This window comes from Anolis sagrei, chromosome 1, assembly GCF_037176765.1.
Source record: "Anolis sagrei isolate rAnoSag1 chromosome 1, rAnoSag1.mat, whole genome shotgun sequence".
In the NCBI taxonomy this organism is placed as follows: domain Eukaryota; kingdom Metazoa; phylum Chordata; class Lepidosauria; order Squamata; family Dactyloidae; genus Anolis; species Anolis sagrei.
This window is the reverse complement of record NC_090021.1, coordinates 219,087,629-219,109,493: the sequence shown is the minus strand read 5'-3', so window position 1 is coordinate 219,109,493 and position 21,865 is coordinate 219,087,629. Positions and strand designations below refer to the sequence as shown.

General features: G+C 41.7%; 1 protein-coding gene across 1 annotated transcript in view; it reads right to left on the bottom strand.

The window, feature by feature from the left end:
• The window catches only part of SLC12A8 (solute carrier family 12 member 8), an 84,049-nt gene extending 70,388 nt beyond the window's left edge, over positions 1 to 13,661 (bottom strand). The window contains exons 1-3 of the mRNA XM_060775083.2: positions 13,343 to 13,661; positions 4,592 to 4,826; positions 2,431 to 2,577 (exon numbers count right to left, since the gene is read on the bottom strand). Coding sequence (XP_060631066.2) covers positions 2,431 to 2,577; positions 4,592 to 4,711 — 267 coding nt within the window. The 5' untranslated portion in view covers positions 4,712 to 4,826; positions 13,343 to 13,661. The remainder of the gene's footprint in view (positions 1 to 2,430; positions 2,578 to 4,591; positions 4,827 to 13,342) is intronic.
• Between the last annotated feature and the right edge of the window lie 8,204 nt (positions 13,662 to 21,865).

The window sequence follows — 21,865 nt, the reverse complement described above, 5'->3', positions numbered from 1 at the left end:
GTTTTAACCCTCCCCCCCTTACCTTCACTATTCCCCACTTTCAACCTATAGCACCCTCCTTCCCAACCTTCCCTAACTGCCCTTAACTTCCCCGACCCCTTTTCCTTCTTCTTTTTAAATTTATGTAAACAAAATTCTAATAAAGATATTTTTTTAAAAAAACATACAGTTCTTCCTTGAAGCACTAAGCTGGGGCTTGGTGGCACCAAACACATACTTATTCTGTAACCTGCCTCAAGTCACGAGAAGTGGGTAAGAAATAAAATTATTATTATTATTATTATTATTATTATTATTACCTCCTGCAATATACCTTCTTAATGCTAATGGAGAGTGGTCCAATTAGGTCTTGACTCCTTCCGTCCAGAGGCAGGTGAAAAATAAGCCCATTGCAATGGCTTTGGAGTGAGAATTTAATTTTAACAGTAACTTTTTTATGCTTTAATTTATGATTTTTCAATGTTTTAACTGTGTGTTTTAACTTTTGAAAGCCACCATTAATCTGAGTATTGTGAAAAAATTGCAATATAAATAAATGATACTAATGATGATGTATAAAGCAGCTAATGGTGAAAATAACTGGATTCCTATGTTTTGGGATTCAACCTCACACTGCTCAAGTCTGCAATCCTCAACAAATAGTCTAAGGGTTTCCGCCCCATGTCTCCTGCATGACAGTTGGGATTGCATCTATTTCTTCTCTCCTCTCTGTTTATGCTCTCATTCTGATTGGTTGTTTAAAATGGATACTTTTCTACTGTAAAACTTTTTGAATCTGACTTCTGCCTTCTTACACTTTAGCATGGAGAGTATGTGCTGTGTGCTTTGAGATCTCTCTCTGCTTGTGTTAGGAGAGATGTAGTGATTGAGTTTTTCCCTCTCTTGAAACCTTAGAAGAAATGGGTATTAGATTAGCTCAGACCCAATTCTCGATTATTAAGAAATGCAGTTCTTTCTTATTATTGTAAATAAACCTTTTATGGGTTTTTTTTAAAAAAAGACTGGACTAAATTCTTTACAGCCGCATCACATGGTACTTCATTCTCTGCTAGCTGATGTTCAACATTTGTATCCTGTTTGATTTTGGATGCTCTGTTTTATATTAAGGGTAGTTTTTCCCTAACACTATGAACACAACTGAACTGGGAGAGCTGTGTTCATAGTTATCACTACCACCACCTGATACACTTAATTCTGTGTCAGCAGGAGAATGACTCAGCCAAACCCTCCTTAATCTGTTGCCTAATTGCCCATGATGGCTGGGGATTCTGGGTGATGCAGGTGACTGGAAGGCATCCACACACATTTCAGTGGAGGAACAAGAGGATGATGCGAAACTATAGCAACGTGTTTCACCTGAACAGTTATATTCAAACAGCCCCCCTGTAAATAATCCAAGCTATTATTTCATTTTATTTTACCATTTGAAAAGCGGAATAAAAGAACAAAGAAAAAATGAACAAAGCCAACAGAAACCAACGTCTATTTTAAGCAAATCAATTCCAGGATTCTCCCTGCTGAGAAAAAGGACATTTACAATCTCATCTCCAGGGTTTGTGCTAGAAATAACAGGGACTGGAAATTACTGCCCTAAGTAACTTACTTGGGAGTAAGTTAGGATCATTCGGACATGATCGACCTCAAAGTAAACATGGTGGGGAGCAGGATCTAAAATATAGCTGATAACAGTGTAGTCCCCAGCATCTCAAGACTCAAAACACTACCCCATTCCTTCATTTTTGGAGGTGGCAGTTTTATTGCAGAACAACTCTTTTTGATGCCTGCACTAAAACTGGGCATTTCTGTCTCTTTTGGTTTTTGAATCTGCACAATGTTTGCACATTTTGATGGCCAGTGTGACACATGGTAGTCTGGGGTTAGTAAATTGGACCCTAGATTCTCCAAAGCATCCCAGCCTGGTTTAAGAGGTATTGAATGACATGCTACTATGCTTCTCTTGTACAACAACCAAAGAGGCAAAGAAATGACTGGGGGTCTTCCAGATGAAGACTTTAGTGTTCTGCCATCTTACTTTACATGAAATTATACTCTTGAGCAGAGAGTATAGCTACCATCTTCTTCCATTCGTACCTTTCCTGTGGTTTCCTATTACTTCTTCCCTGACAACAAATAAACAAAAGAACCATAAGAGGGGGGGGGGATTGAAAAGCTGCAATATACCTTTTAACTGAAAGCTTTAGCAACCACCCATCTGAATGTACCCTTAAGCATGCCTTTCTGATGCATTTTGGCCACCAAAGCAATCTGCCATATCAGCATGAAACAACATGTTGAGTTGAAGAGTCACAGCAAGCCTTACTTAATATGAATCACTAGGGCCATAATGCCCCAAATCACATGAGGAAAGCAGTACGAAATTGCTCTTAGATTAATAGTGAATGAACGGGCAATTTGACTCCTTATACTTACAACCAGCCATCCAGTCCTCAGAAAGAGAACTACTCCAAAGATATTGATCATGCAAGAGGTGAAGACTCCATCCCATGTTCCAAAGAGTACAGGTTCCCAAACAAAAAGTTGTATCTTCCACCAAGGTCTGTTGTGCTGTTGAGAACCCTAAAAGAAAGCCAACCTCTTGCGTTACTTGTGCTTATTGAACTGGCAGGGAAGGCTAGCTCAAGACATATATCTTCTTGATAAAAAGAGCAAATTGAACCTATGCCCCATACCCATGTAGTAACCAAAGGCAACCAGGTTAGTTTAGCCACAGAGAGAGGACATCCCACCCCCATTCGTCTTACCTGCCTCTGGTAGAATTTTTTTTTACAATAACAATAATAATAATTTGCTGCAATTTTATGACATCCACCATCCAGTATTCACAGATGGGACACATATGGCCAAAGTATGGTCAAGATGGAAAAAGCTATTAGTGGGCAAGAACACATAAACTTAAAGAGCCTTATTATTATTATTATTATTATGTTTATTATGTTTATTATGTTTATTATGTTTATTTATACCACACTTTTTCTCTCCACCAGGAGACTCAAAGCGACTTACATTAAAAGCATGTCCACACAATTTAAAATCTACAAATATACAAATATTAAAACAGCATTAAATATCATTGATTTTTTTAAAAAATCAGTTAAAATCCATTAAAACATATTCAAAACTAAAAACCAGGAGCCATTTGCTTTTGCCTGAACCTATTGGAAAGGGCAAGATTCCTTTAAGAAAACTTCAGCAAAGTTATGTGGAAAGAAAGGAGAAAGCCTGAAATCAGGCCAATTGTGTTGTATTTTCCTCATACATTAGCACCCCTCTTAGGCTTCTGCTGAGTATGTTCTACTTGGAAATGTTGAATGTATTTCAATATTTTTGGACCAGAGTGTAACATCAGTGTCCTTTTCCAGGGAAGTCGCTTGTTCTTTTCTTTCTATCTATCTATCTGTCTTTTTTTTTTTTTGGGGGGGGGGGGGGTTGGCTTTTTGTATGTTTGAAAAATTCTCAAAAACTTGGGATTCTTATTTTTGTAGATAACTTTTTAAAACTCAAAACAATTTTAGTTGTCTTACAAACAGGTGTAAGAAAAAACACATGCCCTTTGGGAGTATTTCCAGAAAGTGGGCTCCTGACACCATGGATCAAAATCCATGATACATCCTATTCTGCCTTTTTCTTAAGGAAAAAAGTAGAGAAACATCAAAGGGTTATAAACAGAAAATGATGAAATTTGGTCTTCTTATCAAGTTGGCAAAAATATATACTGTATACAGGGAGTTTCCAATTTACAAACAAGATAGTTTTCTGTAGGTTTGTTCCTAAGTCGAATTTGTATGCAAGTGGGAACAGGTTCATTTTTAAGATCTGCCTGTCTGTTTGTCTATCCATCTATCTAAGCTAGCATAGGGAAGGGTTAGCATAGGAAAGGCTTAACACCACTGTGGTGTTTCTTTTGCTGTCTGTGAGATTTCACCTTACTTTCTGTTCCTGTGATCATTGGATTTTGAAAAACAAGGACTGGTGATAAAGTTTCAGTGGAGACACTTTTTCTCCATTATAACTCTTTCAAAAGTGAATTTCTCTTCCAAGGAGTTGATTTCATAGAATCATAGAGTTGGAAGAGGCCTTGTGGGCCATCCAGTCCAATCCCCTGCCAACAAGCAGGAAAATCACATTCAAAATTTGGCCAAATAAGGAGCCCACACCACACTCAGATGGCCAAATAAGGAGCCCCCACCACACTCTGGGGCAGAGAGTTCCACTGCTGAACAGCTCTCACTGTTAAGAATTTCTTCCTAATATTTAAGTGGAATCTCCTTTCTTGTAGTTTGAAGCCGTTGTTCCATGTCCTAGTCTCTGGGGCAGCAGAAAACAAGCCTTCTCCCTCCTTACTTCTCTCACTTACTGCTGTCTCTCCCCCCCCCCCCCCCCATTCTTAACAATGAGTCATTTGTAAGTCAGATATTAGTAACTTGGGGAATGCCTGTACATTATTGCACAACATCTTTCAAAGCCTCCATTGGAAGTGGCCTGCGTTGAACTGCTCCTTCCATCCCCTTGCAAACATTTCAGAAGCCAGAACTCAGCTGAAAAGAAACAAGATCATCTGAACAGAACATACCTGTTGTGCTTCTTCATGAAACAGTTCGTGCACTTGTCCCTCACTCCTCACACTGGCATTGTCCCTTGGCAAGAATGGTCTGTCTTTCACATTAAAGCTGTAGCTGGAAGGTGTTGCCATTGCAACAATCAGCACAAGCTCAAGGGAACTCAGAGCTCAACATCAGCTGCTACACTTAGGTGAGTTCAAGTGGGATTCAGGTGAGCATGCCAGAGGTTTCATGGCTTTCTTGGACCTGGTGAAGGGAAAAACAACTGGTCACATTCAGGAACTGTAGATGCGACAATATTAAGAGCACTATGGCTGGTGAGTAATGGAACAACACTATCAAAATGTAATTACACTTACATGTGTCCACAAAAAAAGAACTGAAGTTATCTGGATGCCACACCTTTCACACCACACAGTTATAGTGTTTCAACTCTACTTTAATGGTTAGGCTCAGTGTGCTGTGTAGCGGTGTCAGCTACAATCATGCTCTAGGGCAGTGCTTCTCAACCTGTGGGTCCCCGGATGATTTGGCCTTCAACTCCCATAAATCCCAACAGGTGGTAAACTGACTGGGACTTCTGGGAGTTGTAGGCCAAAACATCTGGGACCCACAAGTTGAGAACCGCTGCTCTAAGGCCTCTGACCAAATGGCAATTCTAAGGATCCATAGAACGCATCCAGGACAATTAAAATGCAATAATCAAGATACCCTTATGGAAAACTGCTTGACTTTGTTCCTGCTAGGTATGCCATTAAACCTTCTTATGTACCTACAGAAGGATCACAATAACATAAGAGTATCTTGAATAACAGAAAAAGAAAAACCATGCTCTATCCCATCTCTCCAACAATTTGGAGAAGGTGGAGGGCTATAGGAGAGAAATAAAGGTTGCAAATGTATTCATCTTGGAAAACAGAATGGCACAGCAGCCAGAACATATCTGGCAAAGAGCCCGTGTATTGCCATGTATTGTAGTTATGGAAGATCCAAATTCTAAGGTGGATCTACTGTAGAATGAATGCAGTTTGACACCATCTTCATTGCCATGGCTCAATGGTATGGAGTCCTGGGAATTGGAATTGAGTGAGGCACCAACACTCTTGGGCAGGGAAGGCTAATAACCTTGCAAAACTGCAACTTCTGTAATTTAATAGCATTAAGCTATGGCAGTTTAAGTGGTGTCAAACTCCATTAATTCTATTGTATAGATTAACCCCTTCTCTGTATTGAATGGTTTTGGGGCTACAGTTCTCAGAATGGTCTCAACCAATGTAGCCAATAATTACTTATTCCAAGCTCTCCTATCTCAGGGCTTCTTAATATTTTTCCGCTTGTGACCTCTCTCCGCCCAAAGAATGTTTACATGACCTCAGACATATAGGTATATAAAATAGGTATAGAATCAAACATTTACTGACAGTAAATCAGCATTTGCGAGACTTACTAAACAGGCTGTTTTCTTTTTTTTTTTGTGGAGTCCACTCTAAACACTGCACATTGTTGTTAGCAATCTTGTATAAGTGCATGGCATTCAGAAATCTTACTGTTGCCTAATTTTTGTGACCCCAACCTTGTGCTAAGGGGACCTAATTTTAAGACCCACAGTTTAAGAAGTAGTGACCTATACCACAGCATTTTTATAGAGGCATCATGGGAAGGAAGAAGCTATCCATATGGGAACGAAGAGATCCCTAAGCTGAGTAGAGTAAGACGTAATTAATATTTTTGTAATGACAGAAAGAGAATTATTCTGACGACTCTACTTTATCTGCACCATGAGCACCAGAATCCATCCTAGGGACCCTGCTTCCCTTTCCTTGTGCTGCTTTCCACCTGCCTTTTTAATGTTTACCTTCCAAACCTGATCTCACAAAGGAAGCCCAGCCCTGCTTGGCTAGGAGTACATCTACACTATAGAATTAATACAGTTTGATATCACTTTAACTGCCATAGCTCAATGCTATGGAATCATAGGAATTGTAGTTTGCTGAGGTACCAACACTCTTGGGCAGGGAAGGCTAAAGACCTCGTAAAACCTACACTGCCTGTGATTCCATAGCCTTGACCTATAGCAGTTAAAGTGGTGTCGCAGTGCATTAATTCTACAGTGTAGAATAGATGCACCCTTGTGAATTATGGAAGTGCAACTCAGTTCCTCCATCCTCTGCCCACAGCAGTGAACCAGTTAAGGTTCCTTGGTTCCCTGGTGTTCCTTTCCCTCTGTGGGAAGGAAGGAGGGGAGGAAGGAAGGATTTCATGCCAGCATCTCCACTGGTTGCTGTTTTCCAGAGCAACTGAGGCTTCCCACTGGGCAAAAAGCAGCAAGAGCTAATGAACTCTCGGCAACAGCAACCAAACCAAAAAAAGACAGGGCTTTCATGCAAATCGCTTTTTGTAAAAAAAAAAAAAAGAAAAAAAAGTCAGGCGAGAAAACAGCACAGGCAGGTGTTAAAAATTGGTTTCTTGGTGAGTAATGTTTCAAAGCTTTCCAGAAAACTCTAAGTAATAATTTCTTGGTCTTCTAAGCAATTAAAACTTATTTGGCAAAAATTGTTTCATGAAGAAAAATAACAAGAAAGCCAGTGTTGCTGTTCCTGTCACATTTTTAGTATCTTATTTTTCAGCGGCATAGAGGTTTGAATATTTGGACTTTGATTATAGGAACCAGGATACCTACAGCAAGTATTCTAGTTCCCTGATTAATGTGAAAACTGACAACAGAGAAACTGCAAGTTCTTTAAGCAAGTTACTAAAAGACGTGTTTTCAGATATGGCTTTCAAGGGGCTTTAAACAATGTTGGGACTATACATTGTTTTGTCAAAAAAAGTCATTTAGGTTGACAATCACAAGCTTGTTGTGTAAAATTAACCTTGGAGGTTAAGATCTTCTGGGGAGACCCTGGTCTTGGTCCCACCTCCTTCGCAGGCATGGTTGGTGGGGACAAGACACAGGGCCTTCTCCATGGTGGCCCCTCGGCTATGGAACTCCCTCCCCAATGAAATTAGATCAGCTCACTCCCTCCTGACCTTTAGAAAAAAAGTAAAAACGTAATGATGGGGTCAAGCTTTTGAACAGTAATCTTTAGCTGCAATAAGTGAATACGGAACCGTGCAATGACAACTGGAATGGCTTTGGATTATGATTTTGGACTGCATGGTTTTAATAATTAGTTTTACTGTTGAGATGTTCTTAACTTTTTGGTTTTTAATGTATATGTTTATTTTATCATATGTATATTATGCGGCATCAAATTGTTGCCTTTTGTAAGGCTGCTCTGAGTCCCCTTCGGGGTGAGAAGGGCGGAATATATATGTTTTGAATAAATAATAATAAATATTTGTAAGGCTGCTCTGAATCCCCTTCGGGGTGAGAAGGGCAGGATATAAATGCAGTAAATCAATCAATCAATAAATAAATTCAGGAATGGGTATAAATAATGCTTGAAGATTTCATATGGTTTTGTGGAGTGCCATAAGAAATCTTCAAGCCTTATTTATGCTAATCCAATGCTTTCCCCATTTTCTAGTTTAGATTTTGCAACATAGAGATTAAAATATATAGAACACATAAAAATGGTATGAAACATTGCCCTAAATGACCATTCATTATTGATGTTTACTTTTTGAGTCAGGGCATGCAAATGTATACATTCACATGTTACATGCTGAAGAAAATAGCCTAGTGCAGAACTATTTCTTTCACAAATGTGGCTTTAACTGAAATAATCTTCCATATGAGAGACATGCTTGCAACCACAAACCCGGTTCTGGATGGCTCTATCCAAGGAAGCTATAAAACTGATAAAAATAGAGGGAACACACGCAGTTAAATAATTTTTGACCAAACGGGTAACAGGGACTGCATTGTCTGTAGCTTTAAACAATTCTTCCTCTGTGCATGAGGCAGAGCATTATGGGCAAGCATACAGGTGTGGAATTGTTTGTTCTGCTCCACAGTCACACAAAGTGGAAGATTCTTTTAGGAAGTGCCATTTTGCCGGGTTGTCTTTTGATCTGCCCACTCCACATCTGAGTCTGTTCAGGGACTTCCAAGTTGTCCATTATTGGTTTGTCCCTGAAAAAAAACCCTTGTGAAGGGCCATCCATTTGGGATTTCCTGGTTTAGAGGGATACTCTTGTTGTTATTGGGGAAACATTAAGACGAGTGGTGGTTCTCATGAAGCTTTTCCTTGATTTGAGTCTACTGGGAGGAGGCGTCCTGTGATTATTCTGCATGTTTCATTCAGTGCTATGTTCACCTGCTTTGCATGGACAGACTTGTGCCAAACCACACAGACATACTCAGCAGTTGAGTAAGACAGGGCCAGGGCTGATGTTCTTATTAGGGGACATGGAAGGAGCATCCTCCAAGACTGAGTAAATACAGTCGGGCATTCCTTGGGCAACGTTTCTTATAAACGGATAATCTTTCCAAGCCAAAAGCATTGCTTTTTGCTATCCACTGATGGTCTGCCATCAAAATTCTAACCAGGGCTGACCCTGCTTAGCTTCCAAGCTCAGATGGCATTTGTACCTTTAGAGCAGTGGTTCTCAACCTGTGTTTCCCCAGGTGTTTTGGCCTACAACTCCCAGAAATCCCAGCTACTTTACCAGCTGTTAGGATTTCTGGGGACCCACAGGTTGAGAACCACTGCTTTAGAGTATATAGCCTGCAGTATTGTACTCTTAGTTTCGTACAGATTATGTATGCCTGCCATTTTTAGCATATAGATGTACACTGAATCTAGATAATGTCTTTCCCAGAACGGCTGCTGCTGCTGCTGCTTTTTACATTCCTTCAGCAATACCAAAGTGTCTGTTTTTGCACCTTAGGATATTTTATCAATAAACACATACTAAGGAAGGAAGCTCTCTGAGCCAGAACTGCCACTTTCAGCAGATGGCTGAGTTCTAAAAACAAAAAGGTTAATGTATTTCTAACCATACACACGTGTGGCCTCTCTTGCTTCCGATGGGGCTCCTTTTCCTATTAGGTGGGTTACTTATTAGCCGTATTATGTAACGCGATCTGGTATCTCATACCACTTCATTTAAATAAAAGCTTAGCCCACACCACAGTTGTTTCCTTTAAAACACTTTCTTTATGGCACCGAAGGGAAAATAAATTAAAGATAAAGTGAAACTGCATTAAAGCAAATAAAGCCTAAGAAGGAAGCAGTTACATTTAATATAAACACATTCATTTTCCCGGGGTCCAGCAATTTCTCAGGTAGCTGCTGTTCTCAAGGAAAGCAAGGGGGGTGTATGAGAATGGAGATTTTCACATTAAAGAGAATATTTCATAGAATCCTCTGGCAGCTTTTTGTTCATTGTGGAGCACGGTGGACCTTTGGTATCCGCTCACATTTGGTTCCAGACAACCCAACAAAATCCAAGGATGTTCAAGTTCCATTATAGACAATGGCATAGTAAAGTGGGGCCCCTTAAAATGATAAAATCAACGTTTGCTCTTTGGATGGATAGATGGATGGATGGATGGATGGGTGGAGAGATAGATAGATAGATAGATAGATAGATAGATAGATAGATAGATAGATATGCTTAAGCAGTGCATGGCTGAATCTGGAGAAGCAGGGCAAGTGGATACAGAGGGACAATAGTTAGAGGGTTGTTGTTTTTTTCTGTGTCAGGAGCGACTTGAGAAACTGCAAGTCTCTTCTGGTGTAAGAGAATTGGCTGTCTGCAAGGATGTTGCTCAGGGAATGCCCGGACGTTTGATTTTTACCATCCTTGTGGGAGGCTTCTTTCATGCCCCTGCATGGGGAGCTGGAGCTTACAGAGGGAGCTCAACTTCTTTTCCTGGATACGAACCGCTGACCTATCCGTCATCAGTCCAGCTGGCACAAGGGTTTAATCCACTGCACCACTGGGAGATCCACAATAGTTAGTGAAACTGCTACATTATAAGCCACCTCAATTTCTTAATATCAAGGTGGGGTTGAACAGTAGTTTTGAAAGTGCTTCACCCTGGTGGCACAGTGGGTTAAAGCGCTGAGCTGCTGAACTTGCTAACTGAAAGGTCTCAGGTTCGAATCCGGGGAGCAGCGTGAGCTCCCGCTGATAACCCCAGCTTCTGCCAACCTAGCAGTTTGAAAACATGCAAAATGTGAGTAGATCTATAGGTACCGCTCTGGCAGGAAGGTAACGGTGCTCCATGCAGTCATGCAAGCCACATGACTTTGGAGGTGTCTATGGACAACACTGGCTCTTCGGTTTAGAATGGAAATGAGCACTACCACCCCAGAGTTGGACATGACTGGACTTAATGTCAGGGGAAAACCTTTTACCAGATTATATGAGCGAAACCATCTCTGACATCTTTAGCCTTCTATGCTAAAGATTGCTGGTGCCCCATCAAACTACAACACCTAAGATTCCATAGCATGGAGCCAGAGCAGTTCAAGGGTTGTCAACTGCATTAATTCTACAGTGGAGATGCTCCCTGCATCTTCCTTGTCCAAGAAACCCTATGAAATTCATGGGAGTGGCCATAATTCAGCAAGTGACTTGGTGGTGCGCACAAAGTTCCTGCCTTTTGAGATGTGTATCATGAAAAGTATGCACAGCATAGCAGCCTGTGGTCGAAGATCCTAATATGTGTCCACAAGTGTTTGGAGAAAGTTACTTTGAACTAGAATTCTCTTAGACCCTGCCCAGGGGAGGGCTCCAGTGGTCACGCCAAGGCTTCCTCTAGTCTAGTGTAGAATTAATGCAGTTTGACACCACTTCTGTGTCCCAATGCAATGGAATCTGGCGAGCTGTAGTTTGGTGAGGCACTAGCACTCTTTGGCAGAGAAGACTGGAGATCTTGTCAAAGTACAATTCCCAAGGTCCTATAGCATTGAGCCATGACACTGAAGAGTGGTGCCAAACAGCACCTCAAGGAGGTTCCACTCCTCTCGGTGGAGTATTCCGTTGAATGAGTCTAGGAAGATGGAGGAAGTTACGTGGGGTGAATCTCCACAGATTAGAGAGAAGGGCCAAAACTAACAAAATGAAGTTCAACAGGGACAAATGCAAGATACTCCACTTAGGCAGAAAAAAATGAAATGCAAAGATACAGAATGGGGGACGATGCCTGGCTCGAGAACAGTACGTCTGAAAAAGATTTTGGAGTCCTCATGGACAACAAGTTAAACATGAGCCAACAATGTGATGGAGCGGCAAAAAAAGCCAATGGGATTTTGGCCTGCATCAATAGGAGCATAGTGTCTAGATCCAGGGAAGTAATGCTACCCCTCTATTCTGCCTAGGTCAGACTACATCTGGAATATTGTGTCCAATTCTGGGCACCACAATTGAAGGGAGATGTTGACAAGCTTGAATGTGTCCAGAGGAGGGCGACTATAATGATCAAGGATCTGGAGAACAAGTCCTATGAGGAGCGGCTTAAAGAGCTGGGCATGTTTAGCCTGCAGAAGAGTAGGCTAAGAGGAGACATGATGAGGGCCATGTATAAATATGTGAGGGGAAGTCATAGGGATGAGGAAGAAAACTAGTTTTCTGCTGCCCTGGAGACTAGGACGCGGAGCAATTGTTTCAAACTATAGGAAAGGAGATTCCACCTGAACATGAGGAAGAACTTCCTGATTGTGAGAACTGTTCAACAGTGGAACTCTCTGCCCCGTAGTGTGGTGGAGGCTCCTCCTTTGGAGGCTTTTAAACAGAGGCTGGATGGATTGTTGTAAGTTTTTCAAGCTATATGGCCATGTTCCAGAAGCATTCTCTCCTGACATTTCACCTGCATCTATGGCAGGCATCCTCAGAGGTTGTGAGGTCTGGATGGCCATCTGTCGGGGGTGCTTTGAATGCAATTTTCCTGCTTCTTGGCAGGGGGTTGGACTGGATGGCCCATGAGGTCTCTTCCAACTCTAGGATTCTATGACACCACTTCCATGAGCTGTAGTTTGTTGAGGCATGAACAGTCTATGGCAGAGAAGGCTGATCTTGTCAAACTACAACTCTCACCGTCCTATATCATTGAGCCACATGACACTGAAGAATGGTACCAAAGGGCACCCCAAGGAGGTCCCACTCCTCTCATTCCCTTGAATGAGTCTAGGGAGCTGAGGGAAATTACTTAGAATCATAGAATCATAGAGTTGGAAGAGACCCCATGGGCCATCCAGTCCAACCCCCTGCAAAGAAGCAGGAAAATTGCATTCAAAGCACCCCAACAGATGGCCATGCAGCCTCTGTTTAAAAGCCTCCAAAGAAGGTGCTCCACCACACTCCGGGGCAATGAGTTCCACTGCTGAACAGCTCTCACGATCAGGAAGTTCTTCCTAATGTCAGAAAATTCTTCCTAACTTGGGGTGCATCCACACTGCAGTTTGGTACCAACATTATCAGCTTGGTTCAATGCCATGGAATCCTGGAATTGGTCGTTTGGCAAGACCTTTCGCCTTATTTGCCAAAGAGAGTCGGGGCTTCCCTGTACTACAACTCCCAGCATGCAGCCTCAGCAGTTCAAGCTACATTCAGGCCACCGTGGAGCTAAGCCCAGGAGAGGAGGGGAGCCCCGCGCATGCGCACAGGAGGCACGGACTTGGGCGGGTTTCCCCAGGTGCCACGGAGGAACGTCCTGCATCCGGGAGCCCAGCCCAGGAACGCCTGGCTAGCCCAAAGATCCCCCCAAAGGCATGAAACTGGCGCTGCATCCCTGGGTCCTAGCGCCCCCTCTTTCGAAGACAAGGAGAGTGGTGCCTGTGGGCTCCCAAGAGCAGGCGCTGCCTTACCTGTCAGCCAGGTGAGACCTCCAGGACTCTCCCAGCTTCTGACAGAGCGGCTGGCTACTGGGCGTCCCCACGCTCTGGCTGCCTCGGCTCACCTGGGCGCTCACCTGGCCGCCTGACCGTCCGGAGTGCCACGTGGGCGGGACTTCTTCCTTCCCTTCTGGCCTTCTTTTGGAAGGGCAGGAAGGCAACGTCCCAGGATGTTTGCTTTCCTCCGGGGCCCTTCCTCCTTCCCTGGGGAGAAGGCGGAAGGAAGGCCTTGTCCAATTACAACTCCCAAGATTTCCTTGCATTGAGCTAGGGAACTTCAAAGCAGGGTCAAACTGCATTCATTCTACAGCAGTGGTGGTTCCCAACCTGTGGGTCACCAGGTGTTTTGGCCCACAACTCCCAGAAATCCCAGCCAGTTTATGGGATTTCTGGGATTTGGAGGCCAAAACATCTGGGGACCCACAGGTTGGGAACCACTGCCATAAGCCATCATATGATCCATGTGGTGGTAATAGTATGATAGCTGGGTCCGGAAGCTCAGAGAGTTACGGAGATACCGCATCACTCCTTCGGGAACGCTTTTTGTGCAAGAGAGACTTAGCTAATGTAAGCCAGGCCGGAGACAGATAATATAGAAGGAATGTAAGAGTTCTTTAATGGTTAAACCCTAATCCTACCCTAAATCTTACTCTTACGCTTACACTAACCCTAACCTTACCCTAACCCTAACCCTAACCCAAAACCTTGCCTTAACCCTTACCCTAAGCGTTCCCTCCTTTCTATCCTTCATTCTCTCTCCCCATTCTTCCTCAACCCCCTCTCATCCCATATTCACAGCCACTTTTGCAGCATCTCCATAACATTCGGAGCTTCTGGACCCAGCTATCATACTATCGCCCCCTAACCCTTACCCTAACCCTGAACCGTACCCTAACCATAAAACCTAACCCTTACCCTAAGCGTCCCCTCCTTTCTATCCTTCCTTCGCAATCCCTGCTCTCCCTCTGCCTCCTCTCATCCCTTATTCACAGCCACCTTTGCAGCATCTTCATAACATTCGGAGCTTCTAGACCCAGTTATCATACTATCACCCCCTAACCCTTACCCTGACCCTGAACCGTACCATAAGCCTAAGCCTAACCCCTTACCCTAACCCAAACCTTACCCTAAACCATACCCTCACCATAAACCCTAACCCTTACCCTAAGTGTCCCCTCCTTTCTATCCTTCCATCAGTCTCCCCACTCTCCCTCCGCCCCCTCTCTTCCCTTATTTACAGTCGCCTTTACGGCATCTCTGTAATGCTCAGAGCTTCCGGACCCAGCTATCATACTATCACCCATGTGGTTGTGAATTATTCCTCTGGAGCATCCAGAGTAGCATTGGCATAAGTCAACATCTACTTTAAGGCACATAACAAATACAGTCTAGATCAGTGTTTCACCTACAATCAAAGAGCATTCTGAATCCCACCAGCAACAGAATTCCCGCACAGAACCCCCATGACTGACAGAAAATACTGTTGTTTTCTGATGGTCTTTGGCAATCATTCTGACACCCCCTCACGACCTCCCCCAGGGGTCCTGACCCCCAGGTTGAGAAACACTGGTCTAGATATACCCCAAGCAGCCAGGTGTGCCATTCTGGGCAAGCCAGAAAGTCTCACCTTCTTTAAGTCTCATCTTCCTCACGCATGGTGTTTTAAATGCAGATAGTAACCTTATAATGTGTTTGTGAATATATGTATGTGCAATTGACATACGTGTCAGAGTTTTTCAGTATATCATTTCTTAAGTAACAATAAGAAAGCATAAGGATCAAGCCCAACCATAGTGTAAGCCTTAAGAATCAAGGTTCAAAGCCTGGCTGCTTTCTGTTAACACCTTCCAACAAAGGGAGCTAACACCTCCTAACAAAACATTCCCCCAGGCAGGAAGCTGACAGGCTTTAAAGCTGCAAAGCCATCCAATGCTAATCAAGGTGGCCAATTGCAGCATTCAATTGCAACATTCACATTTGTCTCAAGCAGGCAAGAGTTCTTTCTCCCATCCTAGACATTCTACAGATATATAAACCCCACTTGCCTAGTTTCCAACAGATCCCTCAACCTCAAAGGATACCTGCCATAAATGTGGGCGAAAAGTCAGGAGAGAATGCTTCTGGAACATGGCCACACAGCCTGGAAAACTCACAGCAACCCAGTGATTCCAGCCATGAAAGTCTTTGACAACACAGTTTAACAAACTTTTCCCATGTTTTTATGATAGAACCAAGTAGGAAATGATATTTATAACCCAGGAACAAAAAATCATGTTATACTTTTTCAAGTTATACTTTTTAATGCATTCTCTTATTTATGTACCCACAGATTCAACCATCTACAATTTGAAAATACCACCCCACCCCACCCCCAAAAAAGGCAGGCCTTGATTTTGCCATTTTATATAAGCACAATTTTATTATACCATTGTATATATTGGGACTTGGCCACCTGTGGATTTTGAAATTAAACACCAGTGGATACCAAAGGGCCACTGTATATACAATTTTGGGGATGCTTTGTATACACATTCTTTATATACTCCTCCATGAGGACCAGAAACTTGCTTTCCAAAAGGGCAAAACGTCTTAATTTGAAAGCTTTTTGTGGTACAGACTCAAGAGTATTTGAAATTCTCAGATTATAAAACATAATCAGAGGATTGGAGGAGACCCCCCCCCCAAGGGTCATCTAGTCCAACCCTACTGTCATGAGGAAAATACCATCAAAGCACCCTCGACGGATGACCACCCAGCCTCTGCTTAAAAACCTCCAGAGAAGGAGACTCCACCACACTCCAAGGCAGCATATTCCACCAGGAAGTTCTTGCGAATGTTTAGTTGGAATCAATTTACTGCTCCATGTCCTAGTCTCTAGAGCAGGCGTGGGCAAACATTGGCCCTCCAAGTGTTTTGGACTTCAACTCCCAGCTGGTAGGCTGTTAGGAATCATGGGAGTTGAAGTCCAAAACACCTGGAGGGCTGACGTTTGCCCATGCGTGTTCTAAAGCAGCAGAAAACAAGTTTTCCTCTTCTCAATGTGACATTGTTTCAAATATTTAAACATGGCTACCAGGTCTCTTCTCCATGATCTATTTTATAAAGTTTGACAATAGAAAATATGTCTCGCTTATGGTCTCTGTAGTTTTCTATAAATAGGGAAACAATCAGAGAGTATAACAATCGGAAAGTATAAGAGGAGCTTCTGCCTGCTATGTCAAAAAGTTCCAAATATGACTATGAATTTATTTTCATCTCTGAATTTGTATTAAAAGAGGTAGACCCACTTTTATTTGTTTTTTGATACATTTCTCCTCTTGTTAGAATAATAAAGTAAGTACAAAAAGGGAGTGGGGTAAGGAATAAATAACCTTACTTTCATGAAGGCACTGTGTCATTGTTGTATTATGCTGAATGTGGGTATGAAGTAATGCAACAGAGCCAGATTACATGTCAGGAGGTTATCTAGATCATAGGAGCCCCCAGTGGCACAGTGGGTTTAACCTTTGTGTCGGCAGGACTGAAGACCGACAGGTTGCAGGTTCAAATCCGGGGAGAGCATGGATGAGTTCCCTCTATCAGATCCAGCTCCCCATGCAGAGACATGAGAGAAGCCTCCCACAAGGACGGTAAAACATCTGGGCATTCCCTGGGCAACATCTCTGCCGACAGCCAATTCTCTCACACCAGAAGTGACTTGCAGTTTCTCAAGTTACTCCTGACACACACACCCAAAATTAGATCATGGCTTCTTCAACTTTTCCCACTCACAACCCCTTTCTGCCCAATATATTTTTAAGTGATCCCAGGTAAATAGGTATATAAAATATGCATTAAAAAGCAAGCATTTACTGATAATAAACCAGCATGTGCAAGGCTTGCTAAACAGGCTGATTTTCCTTGTGGAGAATAGCTGAAGCATTTTCTGCAGAGTCCACTGAAAGCACTGCACATTTGTTGCTAACAGGTTTGTGTAAATGGTTCAGAAACCTTTTACTGTTGCTAATTTTTTCTTGACCCCAACATTGAGCAAAGGGGACCCCACAGTTTTAAAAGCAGTGATCTGGACTAATGCAAACCTGAAATAAAAACCTAACAGGATGCCAAAAACTTCTTTAAAATACATACTAGTTATTGCAATGACACTGCACAGAACATTCCAGCTAAATGAGGTGGCCAGTGTGGCATATCCACTTCTTAATATAAATATACATACCCCACCCCTCCATTGTATAGTGTATTTGCTTAGTTGACAATAGGCATAAATACTCTTTTGCTAGTACAAGGACTGGGAAGAAAATAAATGAAACAGAGCATTCTGTTATGCATCCTTCTGCCAAAAATCAAGTTCAGTTTCTTCCTTTTGAAACTAATTTGTAGTTATTTGATGTTATGGTTTGTTTTTTGCTTAGGCACTGAGGCACTGTTGATTTTTTCCTAAGGCATGGGGAGCAGATTATGTGTATGTTGGAGTCCTGCAAATTATTTCCATCTGCAAGCAATAAAAACCCATGATTTCAAGTAGTAAACAAGCAAGATATGGAAAAATGCTAAATGAACATTCATTTACTGAGATAGAGAGATAGAAGATAGATAAGAAGGCACCGATATGGCCCCGTCCACTGACTTGAGAAGATATTTTCATAATTTTAAACATCCAATGACAGAATGTTTGAAAAGCTTGATTACCAGATGGAATAGTTTATGTCTGTTTACATCTGTTATCGAAGCACTGTAAACACCCCCCCCCCCCCCCCGGAATATATAGTTCACCAAGAGACAACAAATAAATATATATTTTGCTTTTTATTAAAAACTTTGCCTGGAGTTGCACAAGTTCAGAGCTTTAGAAGATAGGGAATAAACCCAGCAGCAGCTGTAACCCCATGAAGTATATTATGCATAATCCTTTAATAATCAATTTGATGATTGTTGTATAGCTTGTATCTTTCAAACTCTATGCTGTTCCTTATATAAACAGCTTCTTAAAACGTATCAAATGTAACCTAGAAGCAGCTACCCCTCTGTGACTCTGATCAGATAATTTCCTGGGAATGAAAAAAGTTGGGCAAATCCCTCTGGCTATTTCCCAAGCCAGGTAGGCATTAGATTTGTTGTGTATATGCAAAGATAGGTGATTTCCCTTGCCAGCCAGATAAGACCAAGATGTTTATGCAATTCACTTGAGGTTGAGAGTCTGCTGCTCCCTCGCAAAACAGGGGCTAAGAGTATGTGCATTTGTTAACTCTCTTGTTGACAACCAATCTTTTGATTACCCAAGATCTGCACCTTCCCCCTTGAGTCTCCATATCTCTGGCATGGAATGGGACATATCTGTATTATTGTCTTCTCCTGGGCTGCAACCCTCCCAGGGGATGTCTATGCAGCTGATTGGTCCTTCACTCTGACCAATCCCTGGCTGTCGTTTTCCTCGCCACAGGAACCCTGCCTGGAGGAAGTAATGGTGACTGAGCTCCTAGCCAATCCCAGTGCAGATCCTAGCCTGCCTCTTTTTCAGCCAATCAGGGGAAGGAGCAGGAAGTCTGAATACCTGTCAAAACTGTGTAAGATGTCTTGTATTTTTCTGTAGATTCATGCTTGTACATTTTGAAGCAAAGTGTTGTACTTGCATCTTTTTTGGCCAAATCGTAATAAAAGCTCTGTGGCTTGTCTTGAACCTGGTGAGTTGGTTTCTCTACTCTAGCCTATCTAGTTTAGCATATGCTCATCAGGCACAGATTCTCTGTTCAATCCTAGCTGAATCACTACACATCCACCATAGAACAAATAACAAAATATATCTACAGTTGTAAAATCCCATCACAAAACTAAATCTGCAACACCAAAACTCTTCATCAAAACAGTATAAAATATAAGAAAATGGGAAATCTACATCTCCTTGGGTCTTTTGTTACAAAAAGAGAAACCAAGTTTGATTCTTTGTAGTTCTCTCTGCCCCCACTGCAGTCTTTCTTACTACTAAGCTCACTTTTGGTCTTTCAAGTTCCAAGCCATGCAGGGTGCACCTACATTGTAGAATTAATGCAGCTTGACACCACTTGTCATGGAGTTAAGTGCTCACGTTGTAATAGGAAACTTAGCAAGAACAAGTTTCTGAAGATAAAGATATGAAGAACTGGTTGCTGTTTTAAAAAAAAGGTCATATAGAATGTGGAAGGAGACTTTTTGAACTGTCGTGTTAACATCTCCACCAACATATGCAACTCCTTTTGATTCAGTTTTAAAAGAAGTTTGTTAGAGCCATTTGATGCATTGACAATGTGGCAGCAGCCAATAATAGGTTTAGACTTCTTGGCTGAAAGTGACAAATTCCATGTGTCTGTATCTGCTTTATTGTGGGCATTAGTAAGAGTACCAAAGCTTGCTTGCCTCCCTTTCTATGCGCATGTCTAATACCTTAGAATAAGATTTTTTTTAGAGTTTGGAATCCAGAAAATGTCAATTCAAATGCACATAACGGATACAAAGCTGCATTTCAAAAGGACCTCCAATGCTTATATGTCGCTAGTATTATATTTATATTCACTAGTGAAGTGTTCTTACCAAGCTACAGTTAAGCTCTCATATCCTTGGATTCTGCATCTCTGGATTCAACTATCCACAGCTTGAATATGTATTTTAATTTTAAAAAGCTAACCTTAATTTTGCCATTTTATATAATGGAACTTGAACATCCACTGAGTTTGTTATCAACTGAGGATCCTGGAACTTGGCCCCAGCTGGTACCAAGGCCCCACTATATATCCAAACTGGGAGTTACACTTACTTTCCTGAATATTTAAAGCATAATCACTAGATTTTCTATTTCCATTTTCAATATTGTTTTATTGCATTTATACACCATTCTTTATTTTACATGGAATATCTGGATAATCCTATCTTTGACAATATCGTGAAAGCTTTTTAATGATTTTCACTGTTCTAAATTAATATTTGAGTAATTTTTAATGATTTAAGAGATGTATGTGTGTATACAGATCTAATTTTAGCTCTGTTCTTGTAATGTATTGTCAGCTGCCTTGGGTGCCATAAGGGGGAAAGTGAGATATAAATGTAATAAATAAAATAACAGGAACACAGTAAAGGAGTTAAGTATTAACCATTTCTTGCATAAATGGAGCCAAGGCTGGAAAGATTCTTGACACTGGTCTTGATCAGCTTGGCTGGCAAGTTGTCTGAGAAGTTGATTTTCCAAACTCTGGATTGTAGTTAATGAATTCATGTAGTAAGGTTTCAAAATGAGGACTTCCTCATTCAGTCTCAAACATTGCAACCTTCCTCCTAGTTCAATGGGGCATGCTTTTCAGTAAATACACAGAACTGCATTTTTAATCACTGGCAAAGTCAATTCAGCTACTTTCTTTTAATTTTATGTTGTTCCAAAACCCGACATTTTCCCAAATAACAGTTCCAACGAATTCAACTGTGCCAACATGTCGATAAATGTATTTTTGTGGCTAGGAGCTTCTGCAGCTCAGGTATGTAATATTTGTAGGCCTAAAAATTGCCACAGCAACCATGAAGTGTTCCTGCCAGATCAGTGGAAACTATCACAATAAGGTAGCTGTTCCACAAGAACATAGTCTCTTATAAGTAGAAGGCATGGAAACACCTGTCAATTTATTATTGTACTGTAAAACATTAAAATCCTGTAGATGTTTTAATTAATCTAAAATGATACCTTATAAGAGCTGAAAAGATATTGTTTTATTATGCAATTGTAGAAGCCCTGGTGGTGCAATAGGTTAAACCCTTGTGCCGGCAGGACTGGTCGACCAACAGGTTGGCCATTCGAATCCTGGGAGTGGGGTAAACTCCCATTTGTCAACTCTAGCATCTCATGCGGGGGACATGGGAGAAGCCTCCCACAAGATGGTAAAACATCAATCATCTGGGTGTCCCCTGGGCAATGTCCTTGCAGATGGCCAGTTCTCTCACACCAGAAGCAACTTAGTCTCTCATGTCGCTTCTGACATGAAAAAATTACACATTTGTGAAGCTCCACATTTGGAAATGGTTTAAGACTATGCAAGATTGACTGTTGAAATTACTTACCATGAGGATCAGATGTAGAAGTTTGTTTGAACTGGAAATGGCCAATTATTTCTTGCTGTAATCTAATTTAAAGTTGGTCTGACTTGATCATGGTGGGATATTATGTAATTATGGCTTTGTCCTCCAGAACTGTATCCTGCAGAAGTTATAAAATCACTCCTGTCATCCATTGCCATTAACCAGCTTGGCTGGTGCTAGCAGAAACTACAAATCCAACATTTGAAAAGCAACAATTTTCTACAGACCTGGTTCAGTCACCTGGTGGTACTGAAAGAGCTGACAAAAGTACCTTGATATTCCTAGATGTTCTGTCCTTGCAGGTCCTTCCCACTGTCATGATTATCCATTTGCTTCATTCAGATGTTCGTTTTTGTAAACTTAAAGGAGCTGTGGGCAAATTATCCAATCTGGGATCCTAAA